General features: G+C 43.5%; 1 protein-coding gene across 1 annotated transcript; it reads right to left on the bottom strand.

The window, feature by feature from the left end:
• Positions 1-7,990: 7,990 nt before the first annotated feature.
• crebl2.L (cAMP responsive element binding protein-like 2 L homeolog) lies at positions 7,991-14,063 on the bottom strand. The gene is made up of 4 exons (XM_018240889.2): positions 13,811-14,063; positions 11,923-12,120; positions 9,650-9,794; positions 7,991-9,556 (listed from the first exon to the last, which is right to left on the bottom strand). Coding segments are annotated over exons 1-4 (360 nt in total). The 5' UTR covers positions 13,826-14,063; the 3' UTR covers positions 7,991-9,554.
• Between the last annotated feature and the right edge of the window lie 5,999 nt (positions 14,064-20,062).

The following is a 20,062-nucleotide window of genomic DNA, read 5'->3' as shown; positions in this document are numbered from 1 at the left end:
TCGAATAAAAAAAAAGACCAACGAAATTGATTAAAAAAAACAAACACATTTTTTAACTTTGAGTGAATAGGCTGTATATATGGGTATATACGGGTCGTATTTAGGCTTGGCCGAATTTGACCCATTTTGTTTTGCCAAAAATTTGCCACCAGCGCGCGACGTCGTCCAAGTCTATGGGCGTCATTTCCGCGGTGAAACAGGGCGAAAATATTCGCCCATCCCTAGTCGTATTCAATCAAATTCGATTTGAAGTATTTAAAAAAAAACTTTGGTTTTTCAAAGTCCACCAAATGACTCCAAATAAGTTCTAGGAGGTCCCCATAGGCTAAAACAGCAATTCAGCAGGTTTTAGATGGCAAATAGTCAAATTATTCAAATATTCGAATTTTCGAATCAAATTTGGACTATTCCCTAGTCGAAGGACACTAAAATTTGCTCGAGATTCGAATTTAAAAATTCGACTTTTCAATTTGACCCTTGATAAATCTGCCACTACGTATGATGTAGAGAGGGATATTCTGAGACTATTTGCAATTGGTTTTCATTTTTTATTATTTGTGGTTTTTGACTTATTTAGCTTTTTATTCAGCAGCTCTCCAGTTTGCAATTTCAGCCATCTGGTTGCTAGGGTTCAAGTTCCCCTAGCAACCCTACATTGGTATAAATAAGAGACTGGAATATGAATAGGAGAGGCCTGAATAGAAAGAGGAGAAATAAAGAGTAGCAATAACAATACATTTGTAGCCTTATAGAGCATTTGTTTATTAGATGGGGTCAGTGACCCCCATTTGAAAGCTGGAAAGAGTCAGTAGAAGAAGGAAAATAATTTAAAAAAACAAAACAATGAAGAGCAATTGAAATGTTGCTTGGAACGAGTAATTGTTTCCAGAGTGAGAAGCAGAGAAGAGAAAAGGACAGACAGACACAATAATAACACGTACGAGTCACACTGGGACCAGAGCAAATGAGGAATGAATGGAGAATAGAGAAGCTTCTGTCAATATGAATCCTCCTCCCATTACATGTCAGTAGCATCCAGCAGCTAAGAGGTTAAACGTCAATACGGACCCCACGCACCCACCCCATTCCCCAGACGCCTCACCTCTCACCGCATCCCGTCCTCTCTTAGCCCCGCCCTCCAAACTCCAGTCTCACAACGCTTTGAGGAGAATTCACTGGTGCAACATCTTATCCAGCAGCCGCAGCTCTCTGACAAGGAAACCCCGCCCACCGGGACTAAACCACCGACACCCAAAGTGGGGGGAGCTTCCAGGTTCCTTTGCAGACTACTAATGGAGAAAGCCTGGCTATATTTGTATAAATAATAACTGTATTCTGCGCCGTATCCCTATCAAGCAAAGAGTCGTATCTGTTAATGTAATGAAGGATATTTAATTCACCCCTATAAACTAAAAAGCATCCCAGGGACAGAGTTGACCGAGTGTGGGGCGGGCAGGATAAACTGACCAATGGGAAGCGGAGTTTAGATTCAGGCACCGCCCACCAGTGTATAATGGGAATCCTGGTTTGCACTGAGCAGACTGCTCTATGGCAGCTCCAGGGTTGCCTGGCTGGCGGATTTGCAGCCGAATTAGCTACTAATTTAAAGCCCAGGTGGGTTTTGAAATTACACAATAAGCTATACCCTCATACTGTACTGTCTAAGGAATCAATATGGCACCTCCTCCCATATGTATAAATACAAATATACAGAGAAGGAATGTTCTGGGCACACAATAAGCTATACCCTCATACTGTACTGTCTAAGGAATCAATATGGCACCTCCTCCCATATGTATAAATACAAATATACAGAGAAGGAATGTTCTGGGCACACAATAAGCTATACCCTCATACTGTACTGTCTAAGGGAATCAATATGGCACCTCCCTCCTCCCATATGTATAAATACAAATATACAGAGAAGGAATGTTCTGGGCACACAATAAGCTATACCCTCATACTGTACTGTCTAAGGGAATCAATATGGCACCTCCTCCCATATGTATAAATACAAATATACAGAGAAGGAATGTTCTGGGCACACAATAAGCTATACCCTCATACTGTACTGTCTAAGGGAATCAATATGGCACCTCCTCCTCCCATATGTATAAATACAAATATACAGAGAAGGAATGTTCTGGGCACACAATAAGCTATACCCTCATACTGTACTGTCTAAGGCAGGGGTCCCCAACCTTTTTAACCCGTGAGCCACATTCAAACGTAAAAAGAGTTGGGGAGCAACACAATCATGAAAAAGTTCCTTGGGGTGCCAAATAATGGCTGTGATTGGCTATTTGGTAGCCCCTGTGTGGACTGGCAGCCTACAACAGGCTGTACTTGGTACTATACTTCGGTTTTATGCAATTAAAATTAGCTTTCAAGCTTGAAATTCTAAAATAAGCACCTGCTTTGAGGCCACTGAGAGCAACATCCAAGGGGTTGGAGAGCAACATGTTGCTCACGAGCTACTGGTTGGGGATCACTGGTCTAAGGGAATCAATATGGCACCTCCTCCTCCCATATGTATAAATACAAATATACAGAGAAGGAATGTTCTGGGCACACAATAAGCTATACCCTCATACTGTACTGTCCAAGGGAATCAATATGGCACCTCCTCCCATATGTATAAATACAAATATACAGAGAAGGAATGTTCTGGGCACACAATAAGCTATACCCTCATACTGTACTGTCTAAGGGAATCAATATGGCACCTCCTCCCTCCCATATGTATAAATACAAATATACAGAGAAGGAATGTTCTGGGCACACAATAAGCTATACCCTCATACTGTACTGTCTAAGGGAATCAATATGGCACCTCCTCCTCCCATATGTATAAATACAAATATACAGAGAAGGAATGTTCTGGGCACACAATAAGCTATACCCTCATACTGTACTGTCTAAGGGAATCAATATGGCACCTCCTCCTCCCATATGTATAAATACAAATATACAGAGAAGGAATGTTCTGGGCACACAATAAGCTATACCCTCATACTGTAAGGAATGATGGACAACATTTGAAGCTTCTGGGGCCACACGTGACCTCATCATTCCTAGTGCTCAGTGATATCACTTTATTAAAGTTACACACAGAGAAAACAATATGATATAGATGGTGCTCCCTCCTCTGGACAAGAAGCATTGTTGCTTTCATTTAGGTATATATATATATTAATGTGTAAGCCTAGTGGAGCCCCAAATAAAGCTTGGGCCCTGAGTGTGTTGAGTCCTGCCCCACAGTTGCAGAACCTTAACTAAAACACACTGTCTGCAAATATAACATTTTTTCATTTCAGCTCATCCACTGACACTGCCTTGTTATTCCCTCCATCCCATGGTTCCAGCTGCCCCCCCCAGCACTGTGCTGCTTTACTATACTCTCTAGTAGTTACAGGCCTTCAGCAGACAAAAACCAATGGGATGTATTTAGAGTGGTCCGTCCTTGCTGTAGTTTTATATATATATATATATATATATATATATTACAAGAGGGGATAGTTTATTCACTGTATATATGCCCAATTGGCTACTCTGGCCCCAGTTATTATGGGCTGGATACGCTACAATACGCAGCAGGGGGCAACCTTAGGTGCAATGATGGGTCTTTACTTTCCACCGGGCTCTCACTGCTCTTCAGGGCTGCACAATCCATATGCGTTACCCTTGTCTGAATCCCACTAAACACCCAGCTCTGATTGGCTGATTTCTGCCTGTGCATTTAGGGCCCATCTCTGTACATTCTGTTTATTTCCTATATTTGCTCATTCTCTGGAGCAACATTACCCTGTCCTACATTTTCCCACGTCCTCATATATTTTTACCCCCCCCCTTCCCCATAGCAGCACAATACGGTGGCCATGATGGCCAGGAATACTTACCTGCCGCTGGGCAAGGTCATGATAAATTCCCCAGGCAGATGCTTCATTCTAAATCCCCTGCTGCTTCCCGGCTCCTCCTAATGGCAACGTATTTGCTCAAAATGCATCATTCAGGAAAATAACAAGACTCTCCCGGGGAGACCAACGTCTCCATCTTGCACCCACTGGAAGGATCACTGGCTCCCCCATGCATCTGTCTGTGGTACTCACACTTCGTCATTATCTCCATGGCAACCGAGCTTGCAGCCTCCCTCCCTCATCACTTCCCTCTGGGACCCAGTGTCCGAGCATCTTTAGCAGTTACAGCCGATGCCAAATGGGCTAGTGACTACTGCTGCGTAGTACAATGGCCACTTATTTACATGGTACTACATATTTTATATATATTGATATAGATTGGTAGCACTATACAAGCGCCTAATATATAGAGACAAGAGGAAAGTGTTGGAAGGGTTACTGTCTGCTCTCTCTCATTTCCCTACAGAAATAGGGATTGGTAGCACTAGATAGGTACCTAATATATAGAGACAAGAGGAAAGTGTTGGAAGGGTTACTGTCTGCTCTCTCTCATTTCCCTACAGAAATAGGGATTGGTAGCACTAGATAGGTACCTAATATATAGAGACCAGAGGAAAGTGTTGGAAGGGTTACTGTCTGCTCTCTCTCATTTCCCTACAGAAATAGGGATTGGTAACACTAGATAGGTACCTAATATATAGAGACAAGAGGAAAGTGTTGGAAGGGTTACTGTCTGCTCTCTCTCATTTCCCTACAGAAATAGGGATTGGTAACACTAGATAGGTACCTAATATATAGAGACAAGAGGAAAGTGTTGGAAGGGTTACTGTCTGCTCTCTCTCATTTCCCTACAGAAATAGGGATTGGTAACACTAGATAGGTACCTAATATATAGAGACAAGAGGAAAGTGTTGGAAGGGTTACTGTCTGCTCTCTCTCATTTCCCTACAGAAATAGGGATTGGTAACACTAGATACTGTAGGTACCTAATATATAGAGACAAGAGGAAAGTGTTGGAAGGGTTACTGTCTGCTCTCTCTCATTTCACTACAGAAATAGGGATTGGTAACACTAGATAGGTACCTAATATATAGAGACAAGAGGAAAGTGTTGGAAGGGTTACTGTCTGCTCTCTCATTTCCCTACAGAAATTCTTGTAATCTAAAATCCGAGCTTTCATGCTCATATCCAAGTTAACTTTAAGTATGATGTAGAGAGTGGTATTACATCATATTATTTGTGGTTTCTGACTTACTTAGCTTTTTATTCAGCAGCTCTCCAGTTGGCAATTTCAGCAGTCTAGTTGCTAGGGTTCAAATAACCCTAGTAACCATGCATTGATTTGAATAAGAGACTGGAATATAAGAAGGTCTGAATAAAAATATGAGTAATAAAAAAGCAGCAATCACAATAAAGGTGTAGTCTTACAGAGCATGTTTTTTTAGATGGGGTCAGTGACCCTTGTTTGAAAGCATGAAAGACTCAGAATACAGTGGTTTTGGTTTCCAGTGCTCAAACAGGACATTACTGAATTAGGGCAGAGACGCGAGGATTCGGGGAGATTTAGTCGCCCGGTGACTTCTTCGGGCGACTTATCTCCCCGAAAAGCCTTCCCGTCGGCTAGAATCTAGATCGGAGGCGGGATGGCACTCACAGCACTTCGTTTTCCGAAGTCGCCTGGTTTATTCGTGAGGCAAATTCGGACGACTTCAGAAAACGAAGCGCTCGGAGTACCATCCCACCAGCAATTTAGATTATAGCCGGCGGGAAGGCAGTTCGGGGAGATTAGTCGCCCGAAGAAGAGGCGATTTGTCCCAGGTGACTAAATCTCCCCAAATCCTCGCGTGTGTCTCTTCCCTAATTCAGTTAGCTGGTGTCTCTGCCCTTAGAGAGGGTACAGAGAAGGGCAACTAAGCTGGTAAACTGAAAATCTTAGCTATGAGGAAAGACTGGCCAAATTGGAGATGTTCACGCTGGAGAAGAGGCGCTTAAGGGGTGGTATGATAATTATGTATAAATATATAAGGGGATCATATAATAATCTCTCTAATGCTTTATTTACCAGTAGGTCTTTCCAGGGCTGGTCCTATCAAATGTGGGGCCCAATTAGGACCATGTTGGCGGGGCCCCTAGACAAAGTGTTGCTGGCTACTGCCACACCAAGTATTTAGGAAAATAAGGGCATACAGGCACAAAATAGAAAGGAAAGGGGCAGACAAGGTAACATAATAGGGGCACACAGGGTAAGAGAGAGAGGGAGGAAATAGGAGAGTGGACTGGGCCAATTAGTTTGGGGCAGGCTTGGCCAATTCAGCTTGGGAGCAGGCTTGGTTGGATTGGGGGCAGGCAGGGCCTATCAAGGTTGGAGGAAAGCTGGGCCTATGAGAGTTGGGGGCAGGCTAGACCTATGGATTTGGGGATGGGCTGGACTCTCAAAGTTGGGGGCAGGCCAGGCAGCATCATGTGCTGAGGGAAATATTATCTGTGCTGCCCTGTGGTGCGGGGCCCCCCAGAGGTGCGGGGCCCAATTGGTCCAATTGGCCTAAGGCCGGCCCTGGGTCTTTCCAGCTGACACGAGGTCACCCATTCCGATTAGAAGAAAAGAGGTTCCGCCTAAATATTGGGAAGGGGTTTGTTACAGTGAGAGCTGTGAAGATGTGGAATTGTCTCCCTGAATCAGTGGTACAGGCTGATACATTAGATAGGTATAAGGAAGGGTCGGATGCTTTATTCACCAATAGCTCCTCCCAGCAGACAGGAGGGAGCCAATGAGATTAGAGGAGGGAAAGGGGTGTTACAGGGAGAGCTGGGAAGTGAATCAGTGGTACAGGCTGATACATTAGATAGGTATAAGAAGGGGTTGGATAGTGTTTAGCAAGTGAGGGAATACAGGGTTATGGGAGATAGCTCATAGTACAAGTTCATCCAGGGACTGGTCCCATTGTCATTTTGGAGTCAGGAAGGATTTTTCCCCCTCTGAGGCAAATTGGAGAGGCTTCAGATGGGTTTTTTTTTTTAACAGGTTGAACTTGATGGATGTGTGTCTTTTTTCAACCTAACTTACTATGTTAGAAGAAAAAGGCAAACAAATAAAAAACTATAAGCTCTTTAAATAGGTGTAAAATCGTAATTTATGCTGGAATGGCAAATACAGAACCAGTTATATACGCTTGCCTGCCCTGCCCCCTTTGGTGACGTCCTTGGTCCTATAAATAATCACAATTAAAGTTTCACCGGTTTAACTGCGCTATTCTGAATTTGACCTTATTAACTCCAGCAGCTTCAAGTGAATGGCTCCAAAAAAACTTCAGCTTTAGTGTTTTATTCCGGATCTGTGCGGAGACACTGGGCGCAAGCTAAAGAGGGGCTTGTGCCCCACCGTAGTAACAAACAAAACAATTGGGAGTCAGACTGGGGTAAAAAAAAGAACAAAACACACCTGCCCCTGTTATGTCAGCCCCCCAACACTTTCCCAGAGAGAGAAATAGTGCAAATACGACAGGAGAGCTTGGTTAGCACAAGACAAATTGCACCGAATAGAGAAAACGAGCAAAAATCCCTATGATTTATACCTATTATGCAAAACTACAGTACATACCTCCCAACATTTTGGAAGTGAAAAGAGGGATAAAAAAAAAATTTCCGCACGTAGCGCAGCAATTTTTTGACCACACCCCTTTCTGTGGCCACACCCCCAAATTACCATGTTTGTTTTACAAAATTTGGCAGGCTATGAAAGTTTGAAAATATTTCTCCTTATCTAAACTGTGTTTTTGTGTCTTAAAATTGTTACAAAGTATCTTATTTGCACCTGTTAGCTGTTCTGGCCTCTCTGCTAAAAGCCAATTAAGTGAGAAACTTTGTTTCTTTTTCTGGCTGTTCAGTGCAGAGAAAAGAGGGACTTTCCAGTACAAATGAGGGACTGCGGGTTGAGCTGTCAAAAGAGGGACTGTCCCTCCGAAAAAGGGACAGTTGGGAGGTTTGCAGTAAGCAGGGCAGCGCTGATTCGTGGATGCAGAAAGGGGTGGGGTTGTGGGAGGAGCTTGAACAAAAATGCTTCTTCAAATCAGAAATGACGGGAGGTATCGATTTATAGTGGCGTGTAAGAATAATACAACATGGAGTACAGCGGCTTCCCTGCAATTACCCCAAATTATTTCAGTATATGTTTGCAAAGCGGATCAGAACAGGAGGCTCCATGATATTCATAGACAACGATAATGGTTACAACAGAACTATGTACGAATAAGGAAGCAAGTGGGTTTCACACAGGTCTACTGTTTCCAGCAGGAGTGGATGCATGGAACGACTTCCCAGCAGAGGTGTCTGTGTCCTTATACACGACACAAAGCTACGCTGAACTCAATGTAGTGATGTGGGCTGAACTAATACAGAGTAAGTAGTTCCACCGGCACACAGGTCTTTAGTTGCAAGCAGGGACAACCCTTGCTGTATTTTATTTGCGTGATGCAACGTTTCGGGGTGATCCCCTTTGTCAAGCATATTAAAACCGTTTGTGATCAAGACTATTTAACACCATCTCTAGTGTAGTTAATTCACATAGTTAATTGAAGGCGTGCACCAATCCTTAACCCCATCACTAGGCAGTTAGAGGAACATGTTATTATCGCAATTAAAGAAAAAACAAAAAATAATCAGTAAATGAGCGAGGATTAAAGGGACAGTAACACCAAAAAAATGAGTGTTGTAAAGGAAAGACAACATAATGTACTTGTGCCCTGCAAAGGGAATGTTAGTATGATTGCGGAAGCTTAAAGCTGGCCATAGACGCAAAGATTTGACGATTTTCGAGCCTCGAGACATTTTTCATGCCATGGCGATCGGTCATTCAGACAGGTTAGATAATTATCGGCTACTGATAATATCTCAGCGTGTATTTCCGATATCAGTGGGAGAAACTGTCGGACGGTTGCTGTCAGGGGCGGAACATCGTCTGATCTGTTCTTTTACTACTTTATTTGATCTGATTGGTTAGTGGCAGGTCGGGAGATGGCACCGAACATGAAGGTAAATCTGCACGTCTATGGGCAGCTCAAGACAAGATGCAATTGGTCTATTGCAATTCCAGCTCTGTATTTAAACGAAACAGTTGTGAGTGTCACCGAACCAAACAGCGGTGGTTAACTTTCCCTTTAACAAGTGGAAGACAGGTGGGACATCCCCTGGTTGATAGAAGTCTGATGTCCTCAGGGTGCTCAGGATTAAGGGCCACAAAAAAAAAAAGGGAGGACGGCAATTTGGATCCAAACCATCACCAGATTCCAAAACTGGAGCGGAATTCTAACGCTGACACCATTCTGGATCAGTTATAGAGAATGCTCTACACCCCCGATGTTTCGGAATTTCATCAATCCTGGGCGTCTAGTTCTCACAGTGAGACCAGACCCCCCCCCTTATTCTTTTTGGATTGAAGAAGAACTACGCATTGCTCTTTATCAGCAGGATTTTGTTGGAAAAAATAAAAAGTTGGATTCCACTCCTTCACCACCAGGTGTCACCCTTACAATCGGTAACAGGCAGAGGTAGCAGAAGTGCAGAGACCTGGTAGTCAGAGGTCGTCCTTCTCTCCGAGAGACAGGGGCGATCAGTAGGTGAACAGGTCCAGGAAAGAGATTTTCCTGAAAGAGAGAAAACAAGGGATGTCCAGATGTGATGCCTCGTGTCTATAAGTTTGGTGCTTTCATTATACACCAGCCAGCACTCATACTCACACGGACACTTCCCACTCGGATCTGCTTTAACTCCCCTGTGCTGCTTCACTTGGTTCGAGCCAGCCTTCATATCTTCCCCACTGAGCAGCGCTTTGATCTCAGATGGAATTTTCCCTTGGTCCATTGCTGCGCACCACTGTTTGTACTGGAAATGCAGGAGAGCAGCGTAAATACAACACCAAGAACCACAAACTTAAATTATATATATAATAAAAAGATATTGGTTTTTAGGCTAAAGCTTATTGTATGCACAGCACTTTCATTACTCTTCTTCAATCAACATGGCACCTCCCTCCTCCCATATGTATAAATACAAATATACAGAGAAGGAATGTTCTGGGCACACAATAAGCTATACCCTCATACTGTACTGTCTAAGGGAATCAATATGGCACCTCCTCCTCCATATGTATAAATACAAATATACAGAGAAGGAATGTTCTGGGCACACAATAAGCTATACCCTCATACTGTACTGTCTAAGGGAATCAATATGGCACCTCCTCCCATATGTATAAATACAAATATACAGAGAAGGAATGTTCTGGGCACACAATAAGCTATACCCTCATACTGTACTGTTTAAGGGAATTAATATGGCACCTCCCTCCTCCCATATGTATAAATACAAATATACAGAGAAGGAATGTTCTGGGCACACAATAAGCTATACCCTCATACTGTACTGTCTAAGGGAATCAATATGGCCCCTCCGCCCATATGTATAAATACAAATATACAAAGAAGGAATGTTCTGGGCACACAATAAGCTATACCCTCATACTGTACTGTCTAAGGGAATCAATATGGCACCTCCTCCCATATGTATAAATACAAATATACAGAGAAGGAATGTTCTGGGCACACAATAAGCTATACCCTCATACTGTACTGTCTAAGGGAATCAATATGGCACCTCCTCCCATATGTATAAATACAAATATACAGCCTTGGGTGGTCAACTGAACTTTTCAGTATAAAAAAACAAAACAACAATTAGAACTCGTTGGAATAGTCTCGTTACACAGCCAGATCAGCTTTAATGAAGCCAAGTAAATCTGGGCGCCAGATTCTCCTTCCCAAACACTAATTACCATGGAAAAGTGTGAGGTCTCAAAACACCTCTGTGCCAAAAATGACATCAGCGTATGACATAATAACACAAGTGCAATGGAGTGATGGAAGAAATGTAATTTCCCCTCTCTCTGTTCTGTTTATTACAAACTGTCAGTTTCCAAATCCAGGGATTTACACAGGTCTGGAGCCGGTGCCAGAACAGCTCTTGTTATGTTGGGCCAAGCAGGGGCAACTACTCTGCGCTCTGCACGGGACTTCTGGGCAACACCATCCAAATGCAGAGATGCTTTATACACTCTGGGGCTCATTTATAAACACTGGGCAACTTTGCACCTGAGCAATAATCCATGGCAACCAATCAAATGTTTCCATTTATTGTTCAACCTGCAGCTGGTTTAAAAAAAAAAGCTAATTACTGATTGGTTGCTACAGGTAACTTCCCAGGTGCAAATTTGCCCAGTGTTTATAAATGAGTCTCCAGGGGCAATAAATACTTTATTTGTCAGCAAAGTCACCCCTTAAAGGGATTCTGCCATGATTTTTATGATGTATTTTTTTTTATTTCTAAATGACACAGTTTACACTGCAGATAATTCACTCTACAATATAAAATGTCATTCCTGAACCAGCAAGTGTATTTAGTTGTAATATTGGTGTGTAGGTGCATCTCGGGTCATTTTGTCTGGTCATGTGCTTTCAGAAAGAGCCAGCACTGTAGGATGGAACTGCTTTCTGGCAGGCTGTTGTTTCTCCTCCTCAATGTAACTGAATGTGTCTCAGTGGGACCTGCATTTTACTATTGAGTGCTACCAGGCAGCTATTATCCTATGTTAGGGAGCTGCTATCTGGTTACCTTCCCATTGTTCTGTTGTTAGGCTGCTGGGGGGAGGGGAAGGGAGGGGGTGATATCACTCCAACTTACAGTACAGCAGTAAAGAGTGACTAAAGTTTATCAGAGCACAAGTCACATAACTGGGGGCAGCTGGGAAACTGACAATATGTCTAGCCCCGTGTCAGATTTCAAAATGGAATACAAAAAAATCTGTTTGCTCTTTTGAGAAACGGATTTCAGTGCAGAATTCTGCTGGAGCAGCACTATTAACTGAGGCGTTTTGAAAAAAACATTTTTCCCATAAAAGTATCACTTTTTCACCCCAAATTCCCCATTGGCTTAAGACTTTTAACCCATACGTTACCATTTCCAGCTCCTCCTTCAGGGCGCAGATAGCTCGCTCGCGGCTGGACACCAGCTCCTCTAGGTACTGGTAACGGAGCTTCTTCCGGGCTCTGCACTCGCGGGCGCTCTGCCTGCTGCGCTCCAGTTTGGCCTTCAGATCTATCTTGGCGGGTTTTCTCCCTCTCTTGCCGGGCTTCTTCACCTTCCCGCAGGACACCTATGAACCAAAATAAAATGAGACATGTCTCAGGCCTCTAATGTTGGGTGGGAAATGAACAGAAGTTTTATCAAACTCAGTGCTTTTGGGTCCAACCATTCATGAAGACTGTGGGGAGGGCAGAGTTACAGGCATGTGACCGGCACATGATTTTGGAATTGCCTTGGAGCACAGACGGCATCATTCGGCTCTTCCGGAGACCACCCAGATGTCAGCAGTTACAGCTACTGAATGTGGCTCGGCAACTCACCAGAGAAGGGGATATAACCACACGCAGTGCATCACTGAAGCGGCTGAGCCCTGACTGTGGGTCCAGATGGAGTCTGATCACGGCACGAGCAAATGTCTTGGGTTAAACAGAAGGACGAGCGACTGGGTATTATAACCAGTAAGTGATTATCAGAGAGCATGCTGCAGTTAAACTAAAGCTAGATAAGAATTAATTACATCATATGTTTTGGGGTTCGGTACCAGCCCTTTAGCAGTAAAGATCTGTCTCCCAAGATGCCCCAGTAGCTCCCCATCTTCTTTTCTGCTGATTCGCTGCACATGCTCTGTGCTGTTGTCACTACTAACCCAACTCACTGTATACAGTATATACACTAGGAATGCACCAAATCCAGGATTCGGACTAGGGTTGCAACCTCTGCTGATGGGGGACAGGGCAGATAGCATTGGGGGTGGGGCAGTGATGTAGGAACAGGCATGATGACATCAGAGATGAAGTTATGACACCAGGGTGAGGCTATTGCATCACTGTCAATGTTTTAAAGTGTTGATGCCCAGGTCGAAACCACACAGGAGGCAACCCTATCGCTATTCTGCTTGATGAGTAAGCCCAATCCTTTAATTACAGGGATGAGATCTATTATACAGAAATCAATTATCCATCTGAAATGCAGCAATGCTAATTTCAGAAATAAAATCATATATTTGCTTTTTCTGTGATGATAAGAAATGAACTGCAATCGATAGTAACGAAGCCAAGTCGGGGCGGGTAGCTTAGTATTTAAATGTTTTTCGTCTATTGGCCAGATGATTGTTGGGGCTGAAAACCGAACACAAAGTTGACACCCGAACAGGCCTTCCAAAAACCGAACTGTTCAGGTCAAAACCGAACAGATGGCAACTCCAATTCGGACATTAGGGGCAGGGAAGAAAATCGCGGGGCTTTTTGTCACAAAACAAGGAAATAAAAAATGTTTTCCCCTTCCCAGGATTCGAGTTCGGTATTCGGCCGAATCATTTGCGAAGGATTTGGGGGGGGGGTGTTGGTGCATCCCGAAAAGTATAAAAGCCACAATACAAGGCTACTGGGAATTAATTTACAGAGTACAGTCTGCAGCAGAATTGATTAATAATCAGCCCTGTAGCATTAGCTTCTCAGCAGCAGCCCAGAGCCCACTGAGCATGTGCAGTGCCCCTGACTCACAAAACAAGATCCAAGGTGGAAGAGAACTGGCTCATTACTGTTACAGGGCTGGTACAGTATATAAAACACAGCATTCCCAGCCATTTGTATTTTGAGGCATTGGTTCTCCTTTTAAGAAGTTATGCTCTTACATATAATCCATGCTAGGAGGAGAATGATCTATACACCCCTCCCCAAAAGTGTTTGCATCCCCTTTAAACAGCTTTCTGGTTGCTATTGGTTACCACTCCAGCCATAGAGACACAGGGAATGCCTTACCTTGTTGTTATCCATCTGGAGAGGAAGAAGTGGGTGATCTCCAGTGGGCTGAGTTGTTCACTAGTTGCAGCTACAAACAGGCTGGAGGCTATTGGAATAGACACCCCACCCGACCAGACTCACGATCCTCTCTGTGCCCGAACTCGCTGACGCTGCTTGGTAACCAGTTCCAGCCAGGCCTGCTAAGAGAACCCCATATTTGTTTACAATAGCTCGGCTTGTTAAAGCTGTCAGGAAGCCGAACTGGGTTATGGGAATTGTAGTTCTTGCGCCCACGCCCCCTAGCCGTAAACGAATCAGAAAGGTGAGCTACAAACTCCACTTCCCGTCCTCCAGCGCGGCCAGAAGCGTGTGGTTACAACAACACCGCCGCTTGGTCTGACGGATAACGTAGTTTCGGAATGTTTAGACGTACTTAGGCTTCCGGGTAGAAGAGACTACATATCCCAGAAAGCACCGATTTTAGTAGAAGGATCTATTAGTGAACACAGGCTTGTTTGTACAGCATTGCACCAGCTTTTCCTTAATATTTATAAAGCCATACCTCCCAACTGTCCCTTTTTCGGAGGGACAGTCCCTCTTTTGACAGCTCAACCCACAGTCCCTCATTTGTACTGGAAAGTCCCTCTTTTCTCTGCACTGAACAGCCAGAAAAAGAAACAAAGTTTCTCACTTAATTGGCTTTTAGCAGAGAGCCCAGAACAGCTAAAAGGTGCAAATAAGATACTTTGTAACAATTTTGAGACACAAAAACACAGTTTAGATAAGGAGAAATAATTTCAAACTTTCATAACCTGAAACATGGTAATTAGGGGGTGTGGTCACAGAAAGGGGTGTGGTCAAAAAATTTGCTGTGCTACGTGCGGGAAAAAAAATTTTTGTCCCTCTTTTTACTTCCAAAATGTTAGGAGGTATGTAAAGCTTATGGGCCTATGCTATTCTAGATTATATTTAGCTGTGTGAGTTTTTTTATTTTACATTAAATAAGCTTTTAGTTTGTTATAGAAAGGCAACTTTTCAACTGGTCTACATTTTTTTTTTTTATATATATATTTATAGTTTTGTGATTATTTGCCTTTTAGTTTTTCTGCGTCTTTCCAGCTTTCCAAATTTTTTTAATTCTTTTTTTTTAAACATTGGTGGCAAGGGCCCCTTACAAGTTAAAAAAAATTGGGGCCCCAAAATTTTTTTTCCAAATCATTTTTTTTAAAAACATTGGTGCCCCAAAAATTTTAAAAAATAAATAAATTGGTGGCAGGGCCCCCCTTACAAGTTACAAAAAAAATTGGGGCCCCAAAAGACTTCAGGTCTTTTCGCCGCTTCAGTACTTTAATTTCGGCTGTTTTCTAGACCGGGTCTTTTCGCCGCTTTGGGGCCTCGGCACTTCCGCATTCGGCAACCTGCGAAATGGCTGCACGGCTCAGGCGCTCGTAAGGGGGGTCCACCTCTTTCAAAAATGCAGCACTGCCGGGCCCCCCTTCAGGCCCGGGACACTTGTCCCCCCTGTCCCCCCCTGATGACGGCCCTGAATGGGGGTCACTGACCCCATCTAAAAACAAATGATCTGTGAGGCTACAAATGTATTGTTATTGCTACTTTTTATTATTCCTCTTTCTATTTAGGCCTCTCCTATTCATATTCCAGTCTCTTATTCAATCAATGCATGGTTACTAGGGGAATTGGGACCTTAGCAACCAGACTGCTGAAATTGTAAACCAGAGAGCCACTGAATAAAAAGCTAAATAACTCAAAAACCACAAATAAAAAAAAATGAAAACCAATTACAGATTGTGTCAGATTATCAGTCTCTACATCATGTTCAACATTAACGCAAAGGTGCACAATCTCTTTAAAGATTCTACACCGTTTGTAGAAATCAGCATTTTGTTTTTGCTCCCACAGCCCAGCTACTTTCTCTACCCAGTAGCTGTTCCTATTAAGCAAACAGGTTTAACCAATCACAAGCCTGTAGTCGTTATTACATCCACAAACACACTTTCATTGTGGACTTGAGAAGGGGTGGGGCATAGAGAAAAGGGGTGGGATTTATTCAATTAGTAGGTGTGGCTGGGCACAACAACTAATGTCAGACAGGGCTTCACTAGAGAACCTAAAATCCAGGGCCCACTTAGTAGATGTTAAAGGGATTGTTCACCTTTGAGTTAACTCAGCAGCGTTCCTAGAGGGGGGCGGGCCCTGGTGCGTGATGCGCAGCCGGGCCCCGCCCCCTCCGTACAGCGCGCTGCCGGGTTGATTTGAGTGGCGTGCGGCGCTGAGGGGGTGCGGGCCCTGGCCCGCTCGCACCCCCTGCTCCACCGGTAGTTCCGCCACTGAGTTAACTGTTAGTATGATGTAGACAGAGAGTGATACTCTGGGACAATTTGCAATTGGTTTTCATTTTTTATTATTTGTGGTTTTTGAGTTATTTTGCTTTTTATTCAGCAGCTTTTCAGTTTGCAATTTCAGCCATCTGGTTGCTAGGGTCCAAATTACCCTAGCAACCCAACCATGCATTCATTTGAATAAGCAACTGTCATATGAATAGGAGAGGGTCTAAGTAATAAAAAGTAGAAATAACAATACATGTGTAGCCTTACAGAGCATTTGTTTTTTAGATGGGGTCAGTGACCCCCGTTTGAAAGCTGGAAAGAATCAGAAGAAGAAGGCAAATAATTCAAACTATATATATAAAAAAAAGACAGTAATGAAGAAAAGTTTCTCAGAACTGGCCATTTGATAACATACTAAAATCTAACTGAAAGCTGAACCACCCTTTTAAAAGATGTTATTTGCAGGGTTGGAGTAATTATACTAGAGGTTTTGGTGGGGCGGGGGTCAGCCAATGGTGATTCCCATCAGATGTCGGCCTGTAGTTGAAGGGGGATGTGTATCGGCACAGGTTACGGTCCTGCCCAAGTTCTGCTCCAAACTAGGGGCCCTCATAGACTGCCCAAATTGCTTTATGGTAATGTCACTGGCTATAGGGGCCTATGGAAGGTCTGATGAGAATGACTCTTGGCTGGGGTCCTAGGGGCCTAGAGTTGGCAGGCGTGAAAATTCATATGCACGTTTTTCATTTGGGGTCCGTATCAGGAGCGTAACTATAGAGGAAGCAGACCCTGCGGCTGCAGGGGGGCCCAGGAGGTATAGGGGCCCCATGAGGTCCTAATTCATATACAATTTCAATAAATATTGGTAAAACAGGTCAACCTCTAAAAAGGGTCGGACACCGGGAAAAAACCCAGTGGACTCCGACCCTCATGGACCCCCTCTCTCGATATTCAGATTGTTAAAAAAATAATAATAATAATTGTGGAGCAGCGCACCGAGTGGCACAGTTCGTGCATGTGTGCCGAGTGGCTCATCACAGTAGGGGGATGGGGCCCCTGGACAGCATTTCCAGTGGGCCCCTGGCCCCCCAGTCCGACACTGCCTCTAAACATTTTGGGGTCCTGAAAAATAGTTTGCTGTGGGGCCCAGTAATATTTAATTACCCCACTGATCTGTACATACCACATCCTTTGCTAAATCTATGCATATTAGGCATCAAACTATTCAGTAGAACTCTGGCGTTCATATTTAGGGTGATTTTCCTTTGTATGTAAAACATTGTGTCCCAAAAGTTGGGGTAGAAAGACGTATATATGCATTATTATGGTTTTCTGGGGGTCTTTGTGCAGTCTTGGGAGACATAACACACAGTTAGGGGGCTCTGTTTGCAAAAGCTGAGTTGGCACCTTTTTCATTTGGGGTCTGTACATATCCCATAACTTTGGTAAATCCAGCGTCGGACCGGGCCAGCGAGACGCAGGGAAAAAATCCGGTGGGCCCCAGCCCTTGTGGGCCCCGCCGGCCAAGACCCGCACCACAGTGCTTGTCTGCCTGACCTCCTCTCCAGAGTCTGACCTCCTCCGCCTGATCACATCAAGATGAGAAGGTACTGGGCAGGAGGGGGACAGAGGGGTGGTTTGCAACTGGGGAGGGGGAGTGCGGGGGCCCTGATGTAGAGTCCTGCGTGGAACCAATTTCTAAGACCCGGACCCAAACCAAACCCGCAGCCCATGACCCGAACCGCAACCCGCATAGTTTCCCACTTTGATCCGCTACCGGACCGGGACCCGCAACTGCCTTATCCACCCGCTGACCACCATCAAACAGGAAGTGATGGTGCTGCAAACCGGAAGTGACATCATCAAAAGTAGGCGGGACAGAAACAAGTTTTGTAAAACTTTAAAAGGAATAAAATATAGACAATATTTCATAAGATAAGAATTTTAGATGAGACCCGCAACCCGACCAGCGCTATACCCGTAACCTGAAAATCCTCCCCTCATTCCGCAGGGTGCCTGCTTTTTTTTTCCAGGTAACCCACGGGTATCCGACCCACTGTAGGACTCTGACCCCCCCCAGTCCGACCCTGGGTAAATCTACACATATTGGGCATCAACATGTTCAGGAGACCTCTGTTGTTCATATTTAGGGTGATTTGCCTTTGTATAGTAAAAATAGTTTGAGATAAATATGGCAAATTGCAACATTTTTAGGCGAGATTTAGAAATGTGTACTTTCCAAAAATATATGGTTTTCAGGGTCTCTGTACATTTTTGGAGCTTTTAACACATCTAGTGGTGTGTATATGACTTAGGGGCCGATTTACTAACTTCGAGTGAAGTATTCGAAGGTAAAAAACTTCGAATTTCGATGTTTTTTTTGGGCTACTTCGACCATAGAATGGGCTACTTTGACCTTCGACTACGACTTCGAATCATAAGCTACCGAAGTCAATGTTAGCCTATGGGGAAGGATTTTACCGTTCGATCGAAGGAATTATCCTTCGATTATCCTTCGATCGTTCGACCGAACTATCTGCGCTAAATCCTTCGACTTCGATATTCGAAGTCGAAGGATTTTAATTCCTAGTCGAATATCGAGGGTTAATTAACCCTCGATATTCGACCCTTAGTGAATCTGCCCCTAAGTGTAGATATAAGCCATCACATTAGTATGCACAAGGCACATTTCACAATCTTAGGCAAACCTATACACATTGGCCATCAAACTGTTCAGTGGACCCCTGACCTGCAAATTTAGGGTGATTTATCTCAGTATCTAATGATATGTGGGTGATAAGATGCTGCAAAGTGGAAGTTTTTAGGTGATTTTTTCAAAGCTCCAACTTTAGGAAAGCTTTGTGGTTTGGAACATTGTAGCAGAAACACATGGTTACCCATTTTGGATTTGGAGGAATGAGAGTACTTTCCAAAAATATATGGCTTTTTGGCTTTTTTTAGCGTATTTTTTGTAGTTTTACCTTACATATAATGCAGTAAATGTTTTTGCATTAGCTGCAGGGGCGTAACTATAGAGGAAGCAGACCCTGCGGCTGCAGGGGGGCCCAAGAGGTATAGGGGGCCCATGAGGCCCTAATTCATATACAATTTCAATAAATATTGGAGAAACAAGTCAAACTCTAAACATTTTGGGGGCCTGAAAAATAATTTGCTGTGGGGCCCAGTAATATCTAGTTACGCCACTGATTAGCTGGAATGACAGAAACGATAAATCATATGGGGTGTCTTCCTTTTGGGGAGCCTAGAGGCCACATACTTAGGTAAACCAATGCACATTGGGCATCAAACTGTTCAGTTGACCCCTGGCCTTCATATTTAGGGAGATGTATTTCTGTATCTAATGATATGTGAGAGATACAATGCTACAAAATAAAAGATTTTTCAAAAATTTTATAAAACCCTGTAACTTTAGGAAAGCGTTTGACTAGGTAGCTTGGAATAGAAAGACAAACGTACTTATTTTGGATTCGTCAAAAATGTAAAAAAAGTGTTTGTTAGGGGAAAACCTAATTTCAGTGCAATTTTATTTTCCCTTGAAATCAGAACTATGCAGGTTTCAGGAGCTTTGGAATTGGCACTGCTGGGAGTTTTTGAAATCTCCAAAAAGCGAAAACGAAACATATTGGGTATTGGCGCGTTCAGGAGACAGGAATTTTCAAATCAGTTGTATTTTCATGCATAAAATAAATTGTGTTTCTACTATATGCAGGGTCGCCAGGATCACCCCTGACTCTATTTGTTTATATTATGGAAAATGTGTTTTTTTTTTTAATTTTTTGACATTTAGGGTAGAGACACAAGCTGCTATTTCGGGAGATTAGTCGCCCAGCGACAAATCGCTTCTTCTTCAGGCGACTAATCTCCCCAAACTGCCTTGCCGCCGGCTAGAATGTAAATCACT

Source organism: Xenopus laevis, chromosome 3L (genome assembly GCF_017654675.1).
Source record: "Xenopus laevis strain J_2021 chromosome 3L, Xenopus_laevis_v10.1, whole genome shotgun sequence".
NCBI lineage: Eukaryota > Metazoa > Chordata > Amphibia > Anura > Pipidae > Xenopus > Xenopus laevis.
This window is presented reverse-complemented; position numbering and strand designations above follow the sequence as displayed.

Excerpts from the sequence above, each read along its gene's own strand:
- crebl2.L (XM_018240889.2), bottom strand. Across the intron at positions 9,795-11,922 it reads TGAAGGAGGAGCTGGAAATG|TACAAACAGTGGTGCGCAGC; the intron begins GTAACGTATGGG and ends CTGCATTTCCAG.